This window comes from Siphateles boraxobius, unplaced genomic scaffold (assembly GCF_051911475.1).
Source record: "Siphateles boraxobius isolate OS27281-9 unplaced genomic scaffold, OSU_SipBor_1 5, whole genome shotgun sequence".
In the NCBI taxonomy this organism is placed as follows: Eukaryota; Metazoa; Chordata; class Actinopteri; order Cypriniformes; family Leuciscidae; genus Siphateles; species Siphateles boraxobius.
This window is the reverse complement of record NW_027509141.1, coordinates 9,148,351-9,164,751: the sequence shown is the minus strand read 5'-3', so window position 1 is coordinate 9,164,751 and position 16,401 is coordinate 9,148,351. Positions and strand designations below refer to the sequence as shown.

General features: G+C 36.8%; 2 protein-coding genes and 1 long non-coding RNA gene across 3 annotated transcripts; 2 read left to right on the top strand and 1 right to left on the bottom strand.

Moving 5' to 3' along the window:
- The first annotated feature begins 2,113 nt into the window (after positions 1-2,113).
- babam1 (BRISC and BRCA1 A complex member 1) lies at positions 2,114-7,407 on the top strand. Its single transcript, XM_077202704.1, has 9 exons — positions 2,114-2,245; positions 2,637-3,056; positions 3,140-3,198; positions 4,140-4,260; positions 4,778-4,856; positions 4,984-5,008; positions 5,085-5,214; positions 6,245-6,331; positions 6,434-7,407. Exons 2-9 carry the CDS (start codon positions 2,643-2,645, stop codon positions 6,632-6,634), a joined length of 1,116 nt encoding a protein of 371 aa, XP_077058819.1. The 5' UTR covers positions 2,114-2,245; positions 2,637-2,642; the 3' UTR covers positions 6,635-7,407.
- Positions 7,408-9,391: 1,984 nt separating this feature from the next.
- On the top strand, positions 9,392-13,247 carry plvapb (plasmalemma vesicle associated protein b). Its single transcript, XM_077202703.1, has 5 exons — positions 9,392-10,211; positions 10,674-10,758; positions 10,839-11,527; positions 11,640-11,720; positions 12,735-13,247. Exons 1-4 carry the CDS (start codon positions 9,825-9,827, stop codon positions 11,709-11,711), a joined length of 1,233 nt encoding a protein of 410 aa, XP_077058818.1. The 5' UTR covers positions 9,392-9,824; the 3' UTR covers positions 11,712-11,720; positions 12,735-13,247.
- A 1,012-nt stretch (positions 13,248-14,259) lies between these two features.
- On the bottom strand, positions 14,260-16,295 carry LOC143711314 (uncharacterized). Its single transcript, XR_013194804.1, has 2 exons — positions 16,173-16,295; positions 14,260-14,410 (listed from the first exon to the last, which is right to left on the bottom strand). It is a non-coding gene; the product is annotated as an uncharacterized LOC143711314 (long non-coding RNA).
- Between the last annotated feature and the right edge of the window lie 106 nt (positions 16,296-16,401).

Below are 16,401 nucleotides of genomic sequence, written 5' to 3'. Positions count from 1 at the left end.
TTAATTAATGCTGTAGAATTGTTCATTATTAGTTCATGTTAACTAATGCGGTAAACTAATGTTAACAAATAAAATTGTTGTTTATTATTAAGTGTTATCAGTATGCGTACCTTTTTCCTCTCTGTTTATTGTTTTCTGACTTGATTTCTATTTAGTTTAGTTTTTGTTGTTGAATTGCTGGTGATAGTAGGCTGATGGAGAAAAAGAGTTGCAGCGCGAGGCATTTTTTTAACGGTCGACCGGAGTTGAACGAAGCCAGAGCCATGGCTCATCGCTTATCCAGCGCTCCAATCACAGTGGAGGAGGGGCGGGACAAATACCACACCGACCAATCAATCTTCATTCTTCACATTCTGCTTGTGCAACGAAACGACAACAACAACATATCTCTTCATCCAAAATTAATGCCAGAGCAAGTACGTGATATTGTGTTGACTTTTTTATGTTCCGAAATAAACTATTTGCAAAATCAGACATTCCGACATCATAGCACACACTAGTGTCTCTACTTTGAAAGGCAGAACTCTGCTTACTTGCAAGTTGCAATCTACTTGCAAGTTGATTGATGTAATGTTGCTCAAATTTCTTTGGAAAAATAAAACTCATTATATTAGAAAATCAGTTATTTTGAATTCTTATAATAAAGGTGGCTTAAATTTCATTGATTTTGATTCTCTTAACAATACCTTAAAAATTAATTGGCTTAAACGTTTCCTTCACAATCAATCTTCTATTTGGAGTATAATCCCAAGATATATCTTTTCTCAATTAGGAGGTATACATTTTCTTTTAATGTGCAATTATTCAGTTAGTAAACTTCCTGTCAAACTTTCCAATTATCATCAGCAGATGCTTATGGCTTGGAGACTTATTTACAAGCATAATTTCTCGCCACACAATTTTTTTATTTGGAACAACTGTAATATTCTACATAAGAGGAAATCTTTATTTCTTGAAAACTGGTTCAATAATGGAGTGATGTTAGTAAACCAGCTATTTGATAGTGAAGGTAATTTATTTAATTATTCAGATTTTGTTTCAGGATACCAATTCCCAATATCTAGTAAAGAATTTAATATAGTTTTCAAGGCCATCTCTTTGGGAATCTGTATGCTGTTTAGGAACAATAATAGTTCTACAGTGACCTCTGTTTATCCCCCTAGTCCTGAATCTACTGTGGTTGGTTCTATTTGTTTTTCAATGCATAAATCCAATTATAAAATAAGGTCATTATTTTTGGACCCTGTTACTTCAATTCCTTCCTCCATTTCTTATTGGAATAACCTTTTTGATGATATTAAATGGTCATATGTTTGGTCACTTCCTCAGAAATTCTTTCTAACAAATAAAGTTAAAGAAATATCCTATAAAATTATTCAAAGATTTTATCCAGTTAAACACTTTTTAAAGAAATTTAGAAGTGATATTGATACTTCCTGCTCTTTCTGTGAAGCCTCCTCTGAAACTGTTGATCATTTGTTTTGGGAATGTCTTTTTACTCGGTCTTTCTGGAATAATATTGATGGTCTGATTGTCCAAAAGGTTTTTTGTAACTTTTCTTTATCATATAGACACATTCTTTTTGGGTTTTATATCAAAGACAAGAATCTAATTAATGCACGTTTTTGTATAAACCTTCTTTTATATATTGGAAAGTTTTATATACATAAATGTCAATATATGAAAAGTAAACCCCACTTCAGCTTTTTCAAAGAAGATTTGAAGATGTATTTAAATACAATTTCAACTTCTGTTAACAAGAAAGCAATGAAAAGTTCCAGAATTTGTGCCATGTTTAATATTCTCCATTAATGCTTTTTTCTTTTTCTTTTTGTGCCCTCTTCTCTTAATTTTTTTTCCCTTTTTTTTCTCTCCTTTAAATTTCTTTCACATTTCCTCTCTTAATGTATTCTGAACCATAATTTCTGTTTTGTTTTGAAAGATTGTTTATATTTCTTATATGTATCGACTTGTTCTGTTGGTTAATATTGCAATAAAAAAAAACTAAATAAAAAAAACTAGTGTCTCTATTTTCTAAAAAACGCTACGGAAAGAAGGCGTTTTCTTTTCAGAATCTGGGCTGGCAACGCTCCTCCACTCCGCTAGAGGCGCCAAAGAACAGAATCCCTTTTCAGCACTCGCCTCTGAATGTCACCGACACAGAAGCGAACGAGGAAGTGTTGCAGAATAATTTTGTGATCTTTTTTTCTCCACTAAACTCATATTTTCATCTTTTGTATGTTCGGTAAGTTATTGTTTTACGTTATTTCGCTATTCTACTTTTTAGAATTAGTTATTACTGTTTATTAAATCACTGTTTTCGCTTTATTCAAACAGCCATTTAAAAACAAACGTACCTTTAAAATAATTTAGGTTTAGATTTTAAGATAAGTCATATTAGAATACTAATTTAATATGTTACGACTGGGGTTTTTATTGAAATCATCCGAGAATTGTTTGCGTTTACTTAACCCTTATTCTCTAAAATGTTAAATATAAATGTATTCTGTATAACGTTATTATAGAGTATTTTAGAATATGTTTGATTTATGTGTGTGTGTGTGTGTATATATATATAATTATTATTATTTTATTTATTTTTTCACTGTTGTTTACTGTCTATGGGATGGTGTCAGGTTGTGATGGAGACCCCTGAGCCCGGACAGGCAGATGGAGAGGAGCGTATGATGGACCTGAGACCCAGGACCCGGTCCAATCCGGAGGGTGCAGAGGACCGACGCAGCAGCACTGGAAGCCTGAACAACAGCAGCCTGGCCTCCCCCCCGCAGCCGGCCGTGGGAAGCCGTGTAGAGGGAGAGGGAGAGGCGGCCAGCTCCGATAGCCCCCCGATATCTGCCACCACCATCCCAGCCGCTGCCGCTGCCCCTGTCCCTGTCCCTGTAGCGGCGGCAGGAATCAGCACAGTCAGCATGCCTACGCTGGCTTCTGCAGTGAAGGAAAGACCTAAACCCCCTCAGCCGTCCATGGCCGCCCAGATCCCCCCATCAGCAGAGTTACACCTGCGGGCACCGCGGGTCAACTGCCCCGAGAAAGTTGTACGTGTGGCAATAAACACAACTTCACAATATTTGCATCTGAAAACACTTTTGTCATTCAATTATATCTTATTCTTAAACAGATCATCTGTTTGGACCTTTCAGAGGAGATGTCTCTACAAAAACTGGAGTCCTTCAATGGGTAATTTCATATTTTGTTATTTTAATTTATTGTTATTATTAAATTATTTTCCTTGATATACACTACCGTTCAAAAGTTTTAGTTTTCAAAAGCAGTGTTCTGCTCAGCAAGTCTGCATTTATTTGATCCTTTTTGGTACAGTAAAAATTGGAATATTTTGAAATATTATTTTACAATTTAAAATAAATGTTTTCTATTTGAATATATTGGAACATGCAATTTATTCTTGTGATGACAAAGTTGAATTTTCAGCATCATTACTCCAGTCTTCAGTGTCACATGACCCTTCAAAAATCATTCTAAAATGCTGATTTGCTGCTCAAGAAACATTTATTATAATTCAAGAAATCATTCACTGTTTAAATCTTTTTTTTCAGGATACTTTTTATGAACAGAAAGTTAAAAATAGAACATTATATAACATTTTGTAACATTATACACTACCGTTCAGATGTTTGGGGTCAGTGAGATTTTTGTTTTTAGAAAGAAATCAAAGAAATTAATACTTTCAGCAAAGATGCATTAAATTGATTAAAAGTTACATTAAAGACATTTATAATGTTACAAAAGATTTCTATTTTAGATAAATGCTGTCCTTCTGAACTTTCTGTTCATCAAAGAATCCTGAAAAAAACGTTTTCAACATTGATAATAATAAGAATATTTCTTGAGCAGCAAATCATCATATTAGAATGATTTCTGAAGGGTCATGTGACACTGAAGACTGGAGTAATGATGCTGAAAATTCAGCTTTGATCACAGGAATAAATTCTATTTTAATATATATTTAAATAGAATATATTTGAAAATTTCACAATATTACTGTTTTTGCTGTATTTTGCATTCTGCTAAATGAATAAATGTAGTGTTTTCTATTCGAAATGACAAATATGTATTTCTATAAATGTTTTGCATTAAATGTAAATGATTTGCATTTCCAGATCCAAGACAAACGCCTTAAATATTTCACAGAAAATGATTGAGATGTTTGTGAGAACCAAGCACAAGATTGACAAAAGGCATGAGTTTGCTCTGGTGGTGGTGAACGATGATGCCATGTGGGTGAGGACAAAACCACAGCTGCAACTACACTGTCATTTTGAAAATCAAACGTTTCTGCCATTGAATTAAACTGTCTTTGGGTAGTTGACAAATGGGTCTCAATGCTAAAAAAAATTCTGGGTCTGTTCATTTAATCAGAAGTATTTAATTTTCATTAAAAGAATGAAATTATTATTTATTTCATAGAAAATGCTTTGCTTTACTGCCAGTGTCATTTTATTATTAATTATATAATATTATTGTATTTATTAAATAGCTTTTAATTTGATATTTTTTTCAGTTTTTATTTTAGCTTATTCATTTTGCTATGTGCTTTTGTCATTTCTATTTCTATACAGATTTAATTCATTTTTATTTCAGTTTTAATATTGTACTTCAACTTTTTATTTATTTATCTATATATTTGAGTTTGTCTAATTTTACCTTTCATCTGATATTTACATTTTATTTTATTTTAAGCTCTTTTTTAGTTTTAGGTCAAAATAACTACAGTAATTGACATTTTTCTTTCACACAGTTATCAGGCTTCACCTCTGACCCGCGAGAGCTGTGCAGCTGTCTGTACGACCTGGACACCAACGTCTGCGAGTCCTTCAGTATCCTTAGAGTTAGAGCTAGGCCCATTTTGATGTGCTTTTGGAATCAAGTCGGTCAATATAAACATTGAAAGCAGTGATAATTAATCATGATCATACTAATCATTTCTTTAACTGTTAGCTGTAGATCTGGAAGATTTCCTCAATGTCATGTAAGTCGTTTTTTTCTTCTGTTTTTGATCGTTTGACTTATATGATTTTAATCTGTTGAATTTCTTTCTCTTGTAGTTTGCAGAAAATCGAACTTCCTCAGATGGAGAACATCCAGACCATCCCGCCTCCTTTTGTAGTTCGGACTCTCCTCATCTTCAGCCGGCCTTCTGGCATGCTTCAGTTCAATCCTCCTGATGCTGTCCAAGTAAGTCTGTTTCACCCATGTTACTGTACAGTCATGGGACAAGAAAGTCTGGATCTATTCATTTAAAAATACTTGAAAAAGCAATTCACACTTACAGTGACTTGACTGAACCTATTTTTTCAAAGATACATGTTTTCGTATTTCTGGGTTAAAATTAATTTTGATATTTTTGGGGGGCATAAAAAATCCAAAAATATCAGGGTTGGTACATTTGTTCTGATATCAGAAACAGGTCTTAGCTAAAGGATGATTCTTGAATCCTAATCAAGAAGTTTTATTATATAGCTTGTATATAGTTATATTATTTTAGGGGCAAAAACAAAAATCTGTTTTGTCAGAATTTTGAGATGCATGAAGCACTGCTCACACAGAAGTGACTTCCAAACCAAGCCGCTTTCTGTTGGTCAGCTCAGTGAATCCCGTTTAACTCATTGGGAAATTTGTGCAGAGAAATCTTTCAGTGCTGTGTAATATTCCAGATCATTTGGAGTTCATGCTCAAACAGCAAAATTACACACTAAAGAAAGTTGAAAATGTAAAAAAGCATAATAGGACCCCTTCAAAGAACTTTTGTCCACCAAATCTAAGTAATGTGGTGCAACCAACATGCAAAAAAATGCAGGGAAAAAAAAACAGGAAGTGATATCATAGAGTCGATTTAGACTGAGGTACAACCCCTTAAAAAAACTTAAAGACGTGTAGATTAATAGTTTATGGCAAAAAAAAATGCTTTTTTTATTTTGAAAAATATATTTAAATACTTTTTGGAAATAACTATTAAGATGTGTACACCCACATGTATTGTAAGGAATATTTACTTAATGGTTACACCAGATGGCATTTTTAGAGTCAGTGAATTTAAACTTTTAGTTGAGAATGGTTTCTCAAAACCAAATGAAATCAACATTTCAAGTGCTACATTTCTAACATTACAGTTTAAAAATATTCTTTATCTTACAGCTTTAAACAAAATGAATCGTTCATCATCAAAAGAGCAATCCTGGATGTCTCTAATATTCTCTCTTTCCAGAAAATGCTGCAATCTCCATATTTCTTCTTTGATGTTGTGTATCTTCATAACGGAACTGAAGAACCGACGGAGGACGCGAGCTGGAAGGTTTGAGCTTCCTATGATTCCCTTCCACCAACTCGGGTTATTATTTGCCTGTCTGTATACGTTTTTATTCGAGGTACTGAACCTTTGTGGCTGTATTTTCAGGACGTGTACACCTCCTTCAGTGAGTTGGACTCTAAGGGCATGTGCTATCAGTTTGAGGTGTCCCTGTGTGGTCCTGCTATCGAGCTGCACAACTGCATGGCCAAACTGCTGTGCCACCCGCTGCAGAGACCCTTCCAGAGCCACGCGTCCTACAGTCTGCTGGAGGAGGACGACACGCAGGAGAATGAGGCCACAGTGTGAGCGTTCACTCAATATACCCCTAGAGACTGATGAACTCCAAAAGGAAGGAGTGAACTGTGAATAACTGCATATATATGGCCTTGTCCACTTTTTCTGTACTGGGAATATCTCTTTTATTACTTTTGAAAACATCAGTGACTTAATTTACTGAAGCAGCCGTAACCACACAAGCTCAAGAGCCTATTGTGGAACAGTCAAGTATTGATGGTTTGATCTTTGCACAAGGCTAACCAGATCATTTTGAGAATGTCAACTGTAAATGTTCTGGTTTCTGAAGAGAAAGTTATGTAACATCGATTTGTTCTGTGGTGGAGATTCCCGGATGTGTTCATGTGATGGATGCTAATGGTTTGGTGAGGGTTCATCTGGACGGCATCTAATAAATACTGTTTGCTTGCTTCTGTCAAATAAATTAAATGTGAATGCTCTGGGCTAGAGAGGTTCCTTATACTACTATAATGTCCACAAAAACATGGTTGATGAGAAACAGTACATTATATTCTTTTTGTTAAAGAAAACAGAATAAGTCATTTCGACAGCATTATACTTCAGACATATTTTTGAGTTTTAAAAAAAATCTATAGTTGACGAGGCTTGATGCTTTCCATCATAATTTGATAAGATAGCGAAAAGCATTCTATGATATTACCAGTTAATTTTATTAACTGAATCTCTTAAACATTATTTTGTATTGATGTACTGTATGCTACACTGAATTGTTTATTATGTGGTGTACTAAATGTATATCCTGGCAATAAAGTTCTGAAAAGAGACAGTGAATTTTACATATTGAGTTATAGAACAAGGCACATTGATAATAGTGTGGACATGTCAGCGACATGCATTTTAAAAAAGTAGGGGCAAATTTGTTTTGTTGTCCTGAAGATTGTATTATCAACTATAGAATATAGATACTTTGAAAACTTTTAATAAAGGATGGAATACATTAAAGCAGCAATACATTTTCGTGACCACAAGAGTTCGCAAGAGAGTACCGCCGATCAACAGAAAACCGTTTTCATAATAACAGAGCTGCCAACTTTTGAGTTTAGCTTGGCGTTAGACTTCTCCAACATGGGGGGGGAGTGGGGGTCGGGGGGAATCAGGGGGGGGGTCTGCTCGCTTACCTCTCTGCCGTGCGCGCGCGCGCTTTGAAGCACAATATCTGTCTCGCATGCACGCTCCATTTAGATAGATTACGGGATATTTTAACTAATTTGCGGTACAACTAGTCGATCACGAGTGGCTCAACAGGTAGATATATAGATAAACTCATCTTTCAGGCATTTGACCGACCGGGTTGAGACTTCAGCGTGAGAAATCGGGGGTGTGGCGTGAGAGCGTGAGAATTGGGTCAATTGCGTGAGTCTCACGCTCAATGCGTGAGAGTTTGTAGCCCTGTAATAAATATTGAATTACTTTGTTTAATTTACCTTTGGGATTATTAATTGGAATTGTTTGAGATTTCTTTAGAAATTAATTTGTTTTGATTCTTTGACCACAGAAATTTTGTATCCTGCTATTGAGCAGCACTAAGGTTCACAGATAATAGTCGGAAGAGTGTTCAGGTCACATTTCTTTTTCTGTGTTATTGTGTTAATAATCATTGAACTCTTTCACTTTGCAAGAGTTCTGAGAAGCTTAGTTCTGAGAAGTATTTTGTTCCAAACTGTAAACAAGATGGAGGAAAACCTAATTCAAGATGCTAAATTCGTAGAATGGGTCTTTAAACACATGCCAACACTAAAAAAATCAACAAAAAAAGAAAAGAAAATGTATGGCCATAGAAATTATGCCATAGAAGAATGTTTTTTTTTTTTTTAGTTTAAAGAACATTTTAATCACCTAAGAAGAAACATTTTGTCCACTATTAATAATATTTCGGGGAATTAAAAGTTTCCATGGATGTTAAAGGTTCTTCATGGAACAATAGATGGCAACAAAGAACCCTTTTTTGAAGATTTAAGTGCAACCACAAATACTCAGTGACATTATTAATTTTTCTTGTTTACCTAATATATATTCACACTGGTGTTGTTCCAGTGATCCTAAAATTTCACCAAAAATGTTACTTTTTGGTTGAAATATTTTTTTTAAATTAAACTCAATTTTTGATAGCACCAAACAAATGATTGGAGTAATGAATAGATATTGAGCCCTCGCTCTGATATCCTTTAATAATCTCCACAGCTCATCTGTCTTTATTTTCAAATGTTATCAGTGTTCGTCTGTCTTTTGCAGATTCAGCTTCCTGTTTTTGTCTTAAAGCTCACCTGCAATCTGTAAGGGATTTTGTGAGAACTTTTAATCAGTTTTAGTTACCCTCTGTAAATGACTTTCCGTTGAGGATGGGTTGGCAAGGAGACAATGGCCTGCAGGAAAACCCCTGACTTACTTTATGTTCCCTCTTCACACTCTCCCAGACACGGCTGTCAGCTGCGAGCGTCATCACTAGCCCAGGATCAAACGTGCTGCCGCCTCCTGGGCTTCTGGGAGAGTTTGTTATTCATTCCTGCGAGGAGGATGACGGGTCACCATTGTTGTCCCTCCGACTCCACCGATAGTCTCTGTGGCTCTGCAGGAAACCATTTCGGATGGGTTGTTTTGATCATGTGTGTTTATGTATCTGATCTGATCCAGGAAGAGATGGAAGGACCTGCTTTTGTCCTTTGGAGGAATATTGTTTTTCTTGGCCAAAGTGGGCGATACCAAACTGACACTTGATATAAAATTCATTAACTCGTTATTAAATATTGCGAAATAACAGTATGGATGCCAAGAATATCTAATCCCAAATCCCACAGTGAAATTATGTAATAAGTGTTATGGATAAGTCTGATGGTGGTCTGCATTGCTTGTTAGGGTTGGGTGTGATTTATGAGGGAAAGTAAGGGAGGAGCTCTGGTTTGTTTCTCTCCTGAGATCTCCGTAGGTTCAGCGTGAAGTACCGATAACCTCTGGAGCTTTCCTGTGGAGGCCCGGAAAGAGTCACGGCGAGGGAAGTGTCTCTGCATTTATAAACACAGCTACCGCCCCTTGTCCTGCTAGAAGTGTTTACATGTCTTTGCCCACGAGTGTGACAGCACTGCAGGGTATTTTGGTAACCTTTTAACCATTGCTTTTTCATAACAAACCTCTAGAATCCCAGTTGTCAGTAGGATCATCTCTTTCCCACCTCTGGACCGCAGAAATGTACAACAACAGCTACTCCCGGGCCACATTCGGGCTGGAGGCGAAACAAATCCACAAGGCGAAGGGGAAAAGCTGCGGCTACTACATGAGGATCGTGTTCTTCTTCTCGTCTCTGATCCAGTCCCTCATCATTGCCAGTCTGGTGCTCTTCCTTGTGTACGGCCAGCCGGAGAAGACCCCCGATGAGAAGAGAGTAGAAGAGCTGGAGCAGGCCTTTAACAAGCTCTCAGCAGACAACAACAAACTCCGAAAAGAGAAAGCTGACCTCGCCGGTGCCGTCAAAGCAAAGACTGGAGAGAAGGATGCGGCAGACAAAGAGATAGCAAAGCTGAAAAATGACTTAAACACAACAATTCTCAGTAGCAAAAACCTGCAGAAGACACTTGTAAGTGCTTTATTTGCTTGTATCTGAACTTTCGAGTAGTTTTTCGAGTAACACCCAAAACTGAAAATCCTCATGTCGTTCCAAAGCTGTATGACTTGACAAATGATGATGTTTTGAAGAATGTTTCCAATGTTTTTAGTTAGTTAGTTTTACATTGGATTATATTGACTTTCAATGAAAGGACCAAAAAAACAGACATTCTTCAATATGATTTCATTTGTGTTCCACAGAATAAAGAAAGTCATACAGGTTTGGAATGATATGAGTGTGCGTAAATGAGGAGTGAAGTTTCATTTTTTGTGTGAACTATCCCTTTAATTCCAAGATAATATGAGGTTAATCTTCTGTGATCAGCTTTAAATTAATTCATTTCACCTGCCCCTTCACACCATTGGTATATTAATCTTGTAATCCTAACCCTAACAATCATTACAAGTTTGATTTTGATTGGTTGTTTTACAGTCTCTTTGTGAGGTCAATAAAATGAAGCTTTCAAGCACTCGAAATACTCCACTACCATGTCCACCAATCAACAACAATCTGAATGGTGAGTGCAGTAACTGATCAATGAATAATCAATTCATAAATGGACTGTCCTGTAGACGTGGCTCTCCTTTCTCTTGTCAGGTGAAGTAAAAACTCTAAATACTCTTCTGGATCAGCAGAAAGTTCTGTATGGTATCCTTAAGAGCAACTTCAGCCAGACAGTGGAGTACCTCAAAGCTGACTTGGACAACGCAGTGAAGGATAAAAACCAACATCATACTCAGGTGATACAACTGAGGCAGGAAAACGTGAATTTGAAATCCCAGCTTGATGTTTACACCAAGAAATGCAAAGAAGACTTTGCCGAGTCCCTCATAGGAATCCAGACGGTCACAAGTGCCTTCCTAACCAAAATCGACAACTTCTTCACCAACTCGGTCACGTTTCACCTCACCTGCCAGAAACAGGAAGAACAGATGGACAGGATTCGCTCCAACTGCTCTAGCCTTTCTCGACAGGTGGAGGACAAGTTCCAGAGCTACCTGAACACTGTGGGAGCGAAGGTCTCGAGCATTCAAAAACAGAGCAGCTTGTTGGAAGTACAGAATGCGGGGCTGACTTCAGAACTGGAGAAGTGTAAAACAGGTCGAGAGAAAGAGTCTGCAGAGAGCAGCAAAAAACTGCAAGACGCCCAACAGGCATATGACAGACAATTGGAGCAGCTTCTCAGGGAGCAAAGCAGACTGAGGGATGACAAAAAACTGGTAGACACCCAGCTCGCTGTGAAAGACGCCACCCTCATATCTCTGCAAAGTGGCTGCGTACAACAGGTAGGAGTTATGTTGGGATGAATAACGATGCTTAAAACATCTAGAAAATTGTGATCATGTTTGAATGTTGTAGAGTGTACCATGATTAACTCAATCTTCACTGCTTCTGAAGCCCAAACTTTCTGGTCTTCAACCCCCGGGAAAGGCTGGCCTGAATCCCCCCCCACCTGGTAGGAGCCATTAACCACTAAAGGTATGAGGTCTTCATCCATCATGGGCAGAATCCTATTAGAAAGTCAGTATTCACTTGGCCCCTACCCACCAATCCTGCTCCAGGAGGAACCAACCTGTCAAAACACATGGAAGATTCAAGTGACCCTAAAGACATTGACCTTCATTCAGATGTGTTTAGCTAGAGTTAGAGCTATAGTTTGCAGAACAGTGACCCTCAAGGAGTAGGATAGGACACCCCTGCCCTACCCAAAGACGTACGGCACTGTCACATTTTTGGTGTCGAATCCTGTTTCTGGAGGGCCACCTTCCTGCAGATTTTAGCTCTAAGACCCCTGCCTTTAAGTTTCTAGTGATCCTGAAGACCGGCAGGTTTAGCAGGTTCAGGTCTATTTAATTGTGGCTGGAGCAAAACCCTACTGGAAAGTGGCCCCCCAGGAGCAGGACTGGACACCTCTGAACTACTGAGATGGTTGTGGCAAATAAAACTTGTATTAAATACAGCCTTGTAAAAATGCCACACTGTCTATATGCGAGGCAATTTGCTGAAGCAACATGAAAATGTTAAAATGTAGGGAATATTTTTGGCCAATAGTCTCTTAGTGTACAGGGACACAATTTAGGATTTCGAAATTATAAAATTACCCCACAATTAACTGCAAACCCAGGATCATGTGATGATATGAGACAATTATTTCCCTCAAGGACCATCATATGTATACTTGACAGACAGCCTCAATTTTGTTTTGAACAACCTTTCCAAGATGCGTTTTAAAATTTGCCCAGGACCTCCAAAGCTCAGAGGAACATGTTACTGATCGTTGTTAACATTTAAAACAAAACATACAGTACTTCGTGAAGTGCTATATTACAAGTCACGTAGTGGCATATTGTCTGAAAGTATAAAATATTAAGCCATATAAAGTAATATTAAAAACCCTTTCAGGTTTATATTTTGAAGAACTAGTGTTGATGACTCATTTCAGGCAGAGTCATTCAGAATGTTTTATTGAACTGTTTTCCCTTTTTTCCGTAGGTTGGGTGTGGAGAAAGGAATGATCTGAATCCCAAGGCCGGACTCTGAGTTTTTGAGTGTGGGGGTTTCCTGATTTTTAGCCTGTGATGTCTTTTGTAAATAATGTTGTCACCTTGGATCACTGTAAATGTACATGCACTCGAATGTTTAGTTCACTGTATAGTTGTATTTAAGCGTTATGGGCTGTGAACTTACATGACGAAGTTTTAGTTGTTTAGAGAAGTGCAGTCGTAAAAATGTGAGTAAATACAAGACTGCCTTTCCGACAATTGATATTAAGTAAAAAAAAAAAAAAGCATTAGTTAATGTTAAAATTGAGAGAATCTGATCTTGTGAAAGCTCCACATGTGCTGTGATGTATATAATATTCTTTACACATTAAGAATTGTGTTTCAGCAATTACTTTTTTCAACCATTTGCAGGTTTTAACAACCTTTTACTTTATTTTTTCTAAATAATGTCCTTGTTAATATATTGATCTGTTTTAATAAATAGACATGACATAAAAATCAACTCCTATTTCCGTATTTTTTAAACACATTTTTGACATTAAATTAAGAAATGATGCACTATTTCTAGCTCACTAATTAAATAAGCTGATACTAACATAGCTGCATATACAGTACCTTTGCATTATAGGTGTCATTATTAATGTTGTGTAACAAAGATTGGAAAACCCTGTACAATATGTTAATGACTAATTGTGGCCAAAATCTGATATAATTAAAAAAGTTTAAACATGCAGTCGGAAGATATAAACTGCATATTTAAAGATTAAATTAAATTGAGGTGTGGTGTGTTTTATATGAAGGGGAGGGAGCAAAAGATTAGTTACAAGGAAGAATATATTTTTTGCTTTTCTATTTTTCTGCATTCACAAATCAAAATGACACCATTCTAAAGGAATCTATAAGTTCCAGGGCCGTTTTTGTATGAACATGGTGGCCTCTCCACCAACCAAAGTCTGGTGAGATTTATGGGTCTCTTTTAACCTCAGTAATCAGCAGAAACAACAGCACAACAGCGTCATGAATGAGAGGAAGGCAGAAGGTACAGCGTGCTGTGCACAGACCCTCGCACCCTGATGTCGTCAAACGGGTGAAGAGTTCAGCAAGCACACATAAATATTTAAATGAATGTCGGATTGACAGGAGAACAAAGGGCCGTGGGGACAATTTCTGAACACCTCTTTCCTACACAGCCGTACAGTTGAACACAAGAACGCTCAGCTGCATCAGAATGTCGCCAGAGTGTGTGAGCATAATGAAACCAGAACAACTATTCCCCAGCCAAGGCTTGTGTCATCCCTTTAAAACGGGACACCGAGAGGAAATGTAATTGTTTCGGCAAAGAGCCGAGATTTGAAACTCTGCCTACTAAAATAAATGACACATTTATCTGGTTACAGTGCGCTCTAATGTTGGCTGTTTGGACTGATCAGGTCATTCTATGAAACAGCTTTTTTGATTTGTTGGGGAGATTTGAAAACTAAAGTTTTTAATAATTTTATCAGTTAAATTGTCAGTTTTGTTTAAATATCTTTTATTTAGACCCCTTCAGAACCTACATAAGATAATGGCATACTTCCAACAAGACAAATAATTATTTACACTGATCACCCTGTTTAAAAGTGTTCACCCCCGGCTCTTAGTGAAGTTCGGGAGGAGTGAGCCCATCTAATCTAAACTTTGCTCTGGCATCAGCTGTTTTGGCATCCCTCCACCTCCCCAACTCCACCAACATCTTGCTACCAGACTCCTCATCCAAGCATTAGTAGTCCCATTGGGGGTTTATCTGAGCTGGAGTTGAAGCCCTTCCTCAAGCCACCACTGCGGACAGCAAGCCAAACGATACGCTTAACCTTATTAGCTTTGAAGGGGGTGGATTGGAATCCACTGCTGCTTCGATGGATGTGTAATGATTGATTATAATTAAGGTATTAATCAATGTTTTTCTTTTCTAAATATCAAATGAGTTGAATGACTTCTCCGGAGATTTTACTTAAATAGAAATTGTTATAAAAGTTACCAGTGTGATCACTGAAATGTTCTTTTCATGTATTCTTAAATGTCAGTATTTGCTATCTGAATGCAGTAACAGTGCTTGCTTATTCAGGCAAGCTTCCAGAAATGAAATATGGACTTGTTGTGTGTTTGAGAAAGGTCTTCAACGTGTTAAAACATATAGGGGTCACTGGAGCCAATAGTTTAAGGGACCATTTCTTTGTTAAAGCCTTACTTTCCATTTAGACTAAAGTTTAGATATCCTAAAGAACGCATTGTCTTGATGTTTTGAGAGGACTCTCCTGTTTATAGTTAGAGCCTGGCCAAATCCAACGTTGGAAAAGCTGTGTGTCGTGTGTGTGTGTGTGTTAGTCTTCTTGGTTACAGGATAAGGAACCACTGGCATTATTGAAGATTGACTGAGTTGTTGTTCGGGACAGGTTGGCGTCCAGCAAACCCAAATCTGAAACCTGGAAGGTCACGACGTGCCTAACTTCAAGTCTGAGTGTCAGCTGTATAATCGATGGAGATATGCTTCAGTCTATCTGTATATGTGTGGAAAATTACTATGTTTATCTATTTCTTAGCCAATCAGAATCATTCAACCTGTAAGCAATGAAGTAGCTTAGACTTGGAAATGGTATAACTGCTGTGATCTTTGTAACTGTTTGTAACCCAAAGTGGGACAGCCTACGAACTCCTGTGTGAGTATTGAAGCTGACTTCTGCAGATGAAACTGCAAACTATCTTCAGTTAATCTTTTCTTTAATTTATTATAATTCTGACTCCGGGTCTTCATTCTTCATATCTGGTTCTGGCTCTTTGACTGTATACCCCTTACAGCTTAAAGATTATATTGGCAAACGAACAAGTGAAATGTAGTGTGTTCGCCTCATCAGCATCAGTGAATGCTTGCACCTTTTATAATAATTGTGTATTACTGTCAAATGTTAATACAATGTTTTTTATTTGAATACATTTTAAAATGTAATTTATTCCTGTGATGCAAAGCTGAATTTTCAGCATCATTACTCCAGTCTTCAGTGTCACAGCATTCTAAAATGCTGATTTGCTGCTCAAGAAACATTTATTATTATTATCAGTATTTATTAACAGTACTTATTATTATATATATTACTTATCAGTTAAAATTGAAAACAGTTGGCTGGCTTAATATTTTCATGAAAACTATGATATATTTCTTTTAGGATTCTTTGATGAATAAACGTTCATTTGAAATATTAAATATTTTGAAACATTATAAATATTTGTACTATCACTTTTGATCAATTTAATGCATCCTTGCTGAATACAAGTATTAATTTCTTTTAATAAAAAAATCTTACTGTCACATTATGTTCAGCCTAGTTTCTTTATCATGGACTTTTAGTTTGTTTTCATGTTCATCATGTGTTCCTTTGTTTAGTTTCCCCACTCCTCATTATAAGTTAATATGTGTCAGCTGTGTTCTATTAATCATCCTCATTTTTGTTTTCTATAAGTTGGTCCCTCACATTCATTCTCTGTACAATGACCGTTATGTGTAAGTGTGTGTTGCTCTGTCTTCTGTATAGTAATAAAACTTTGTATTGGAAATTATCTTCTTCGTCTGCCTTCCTGCAACCCACCATGACACTTACCGACCATAAGCTTTTGAAAAGTAG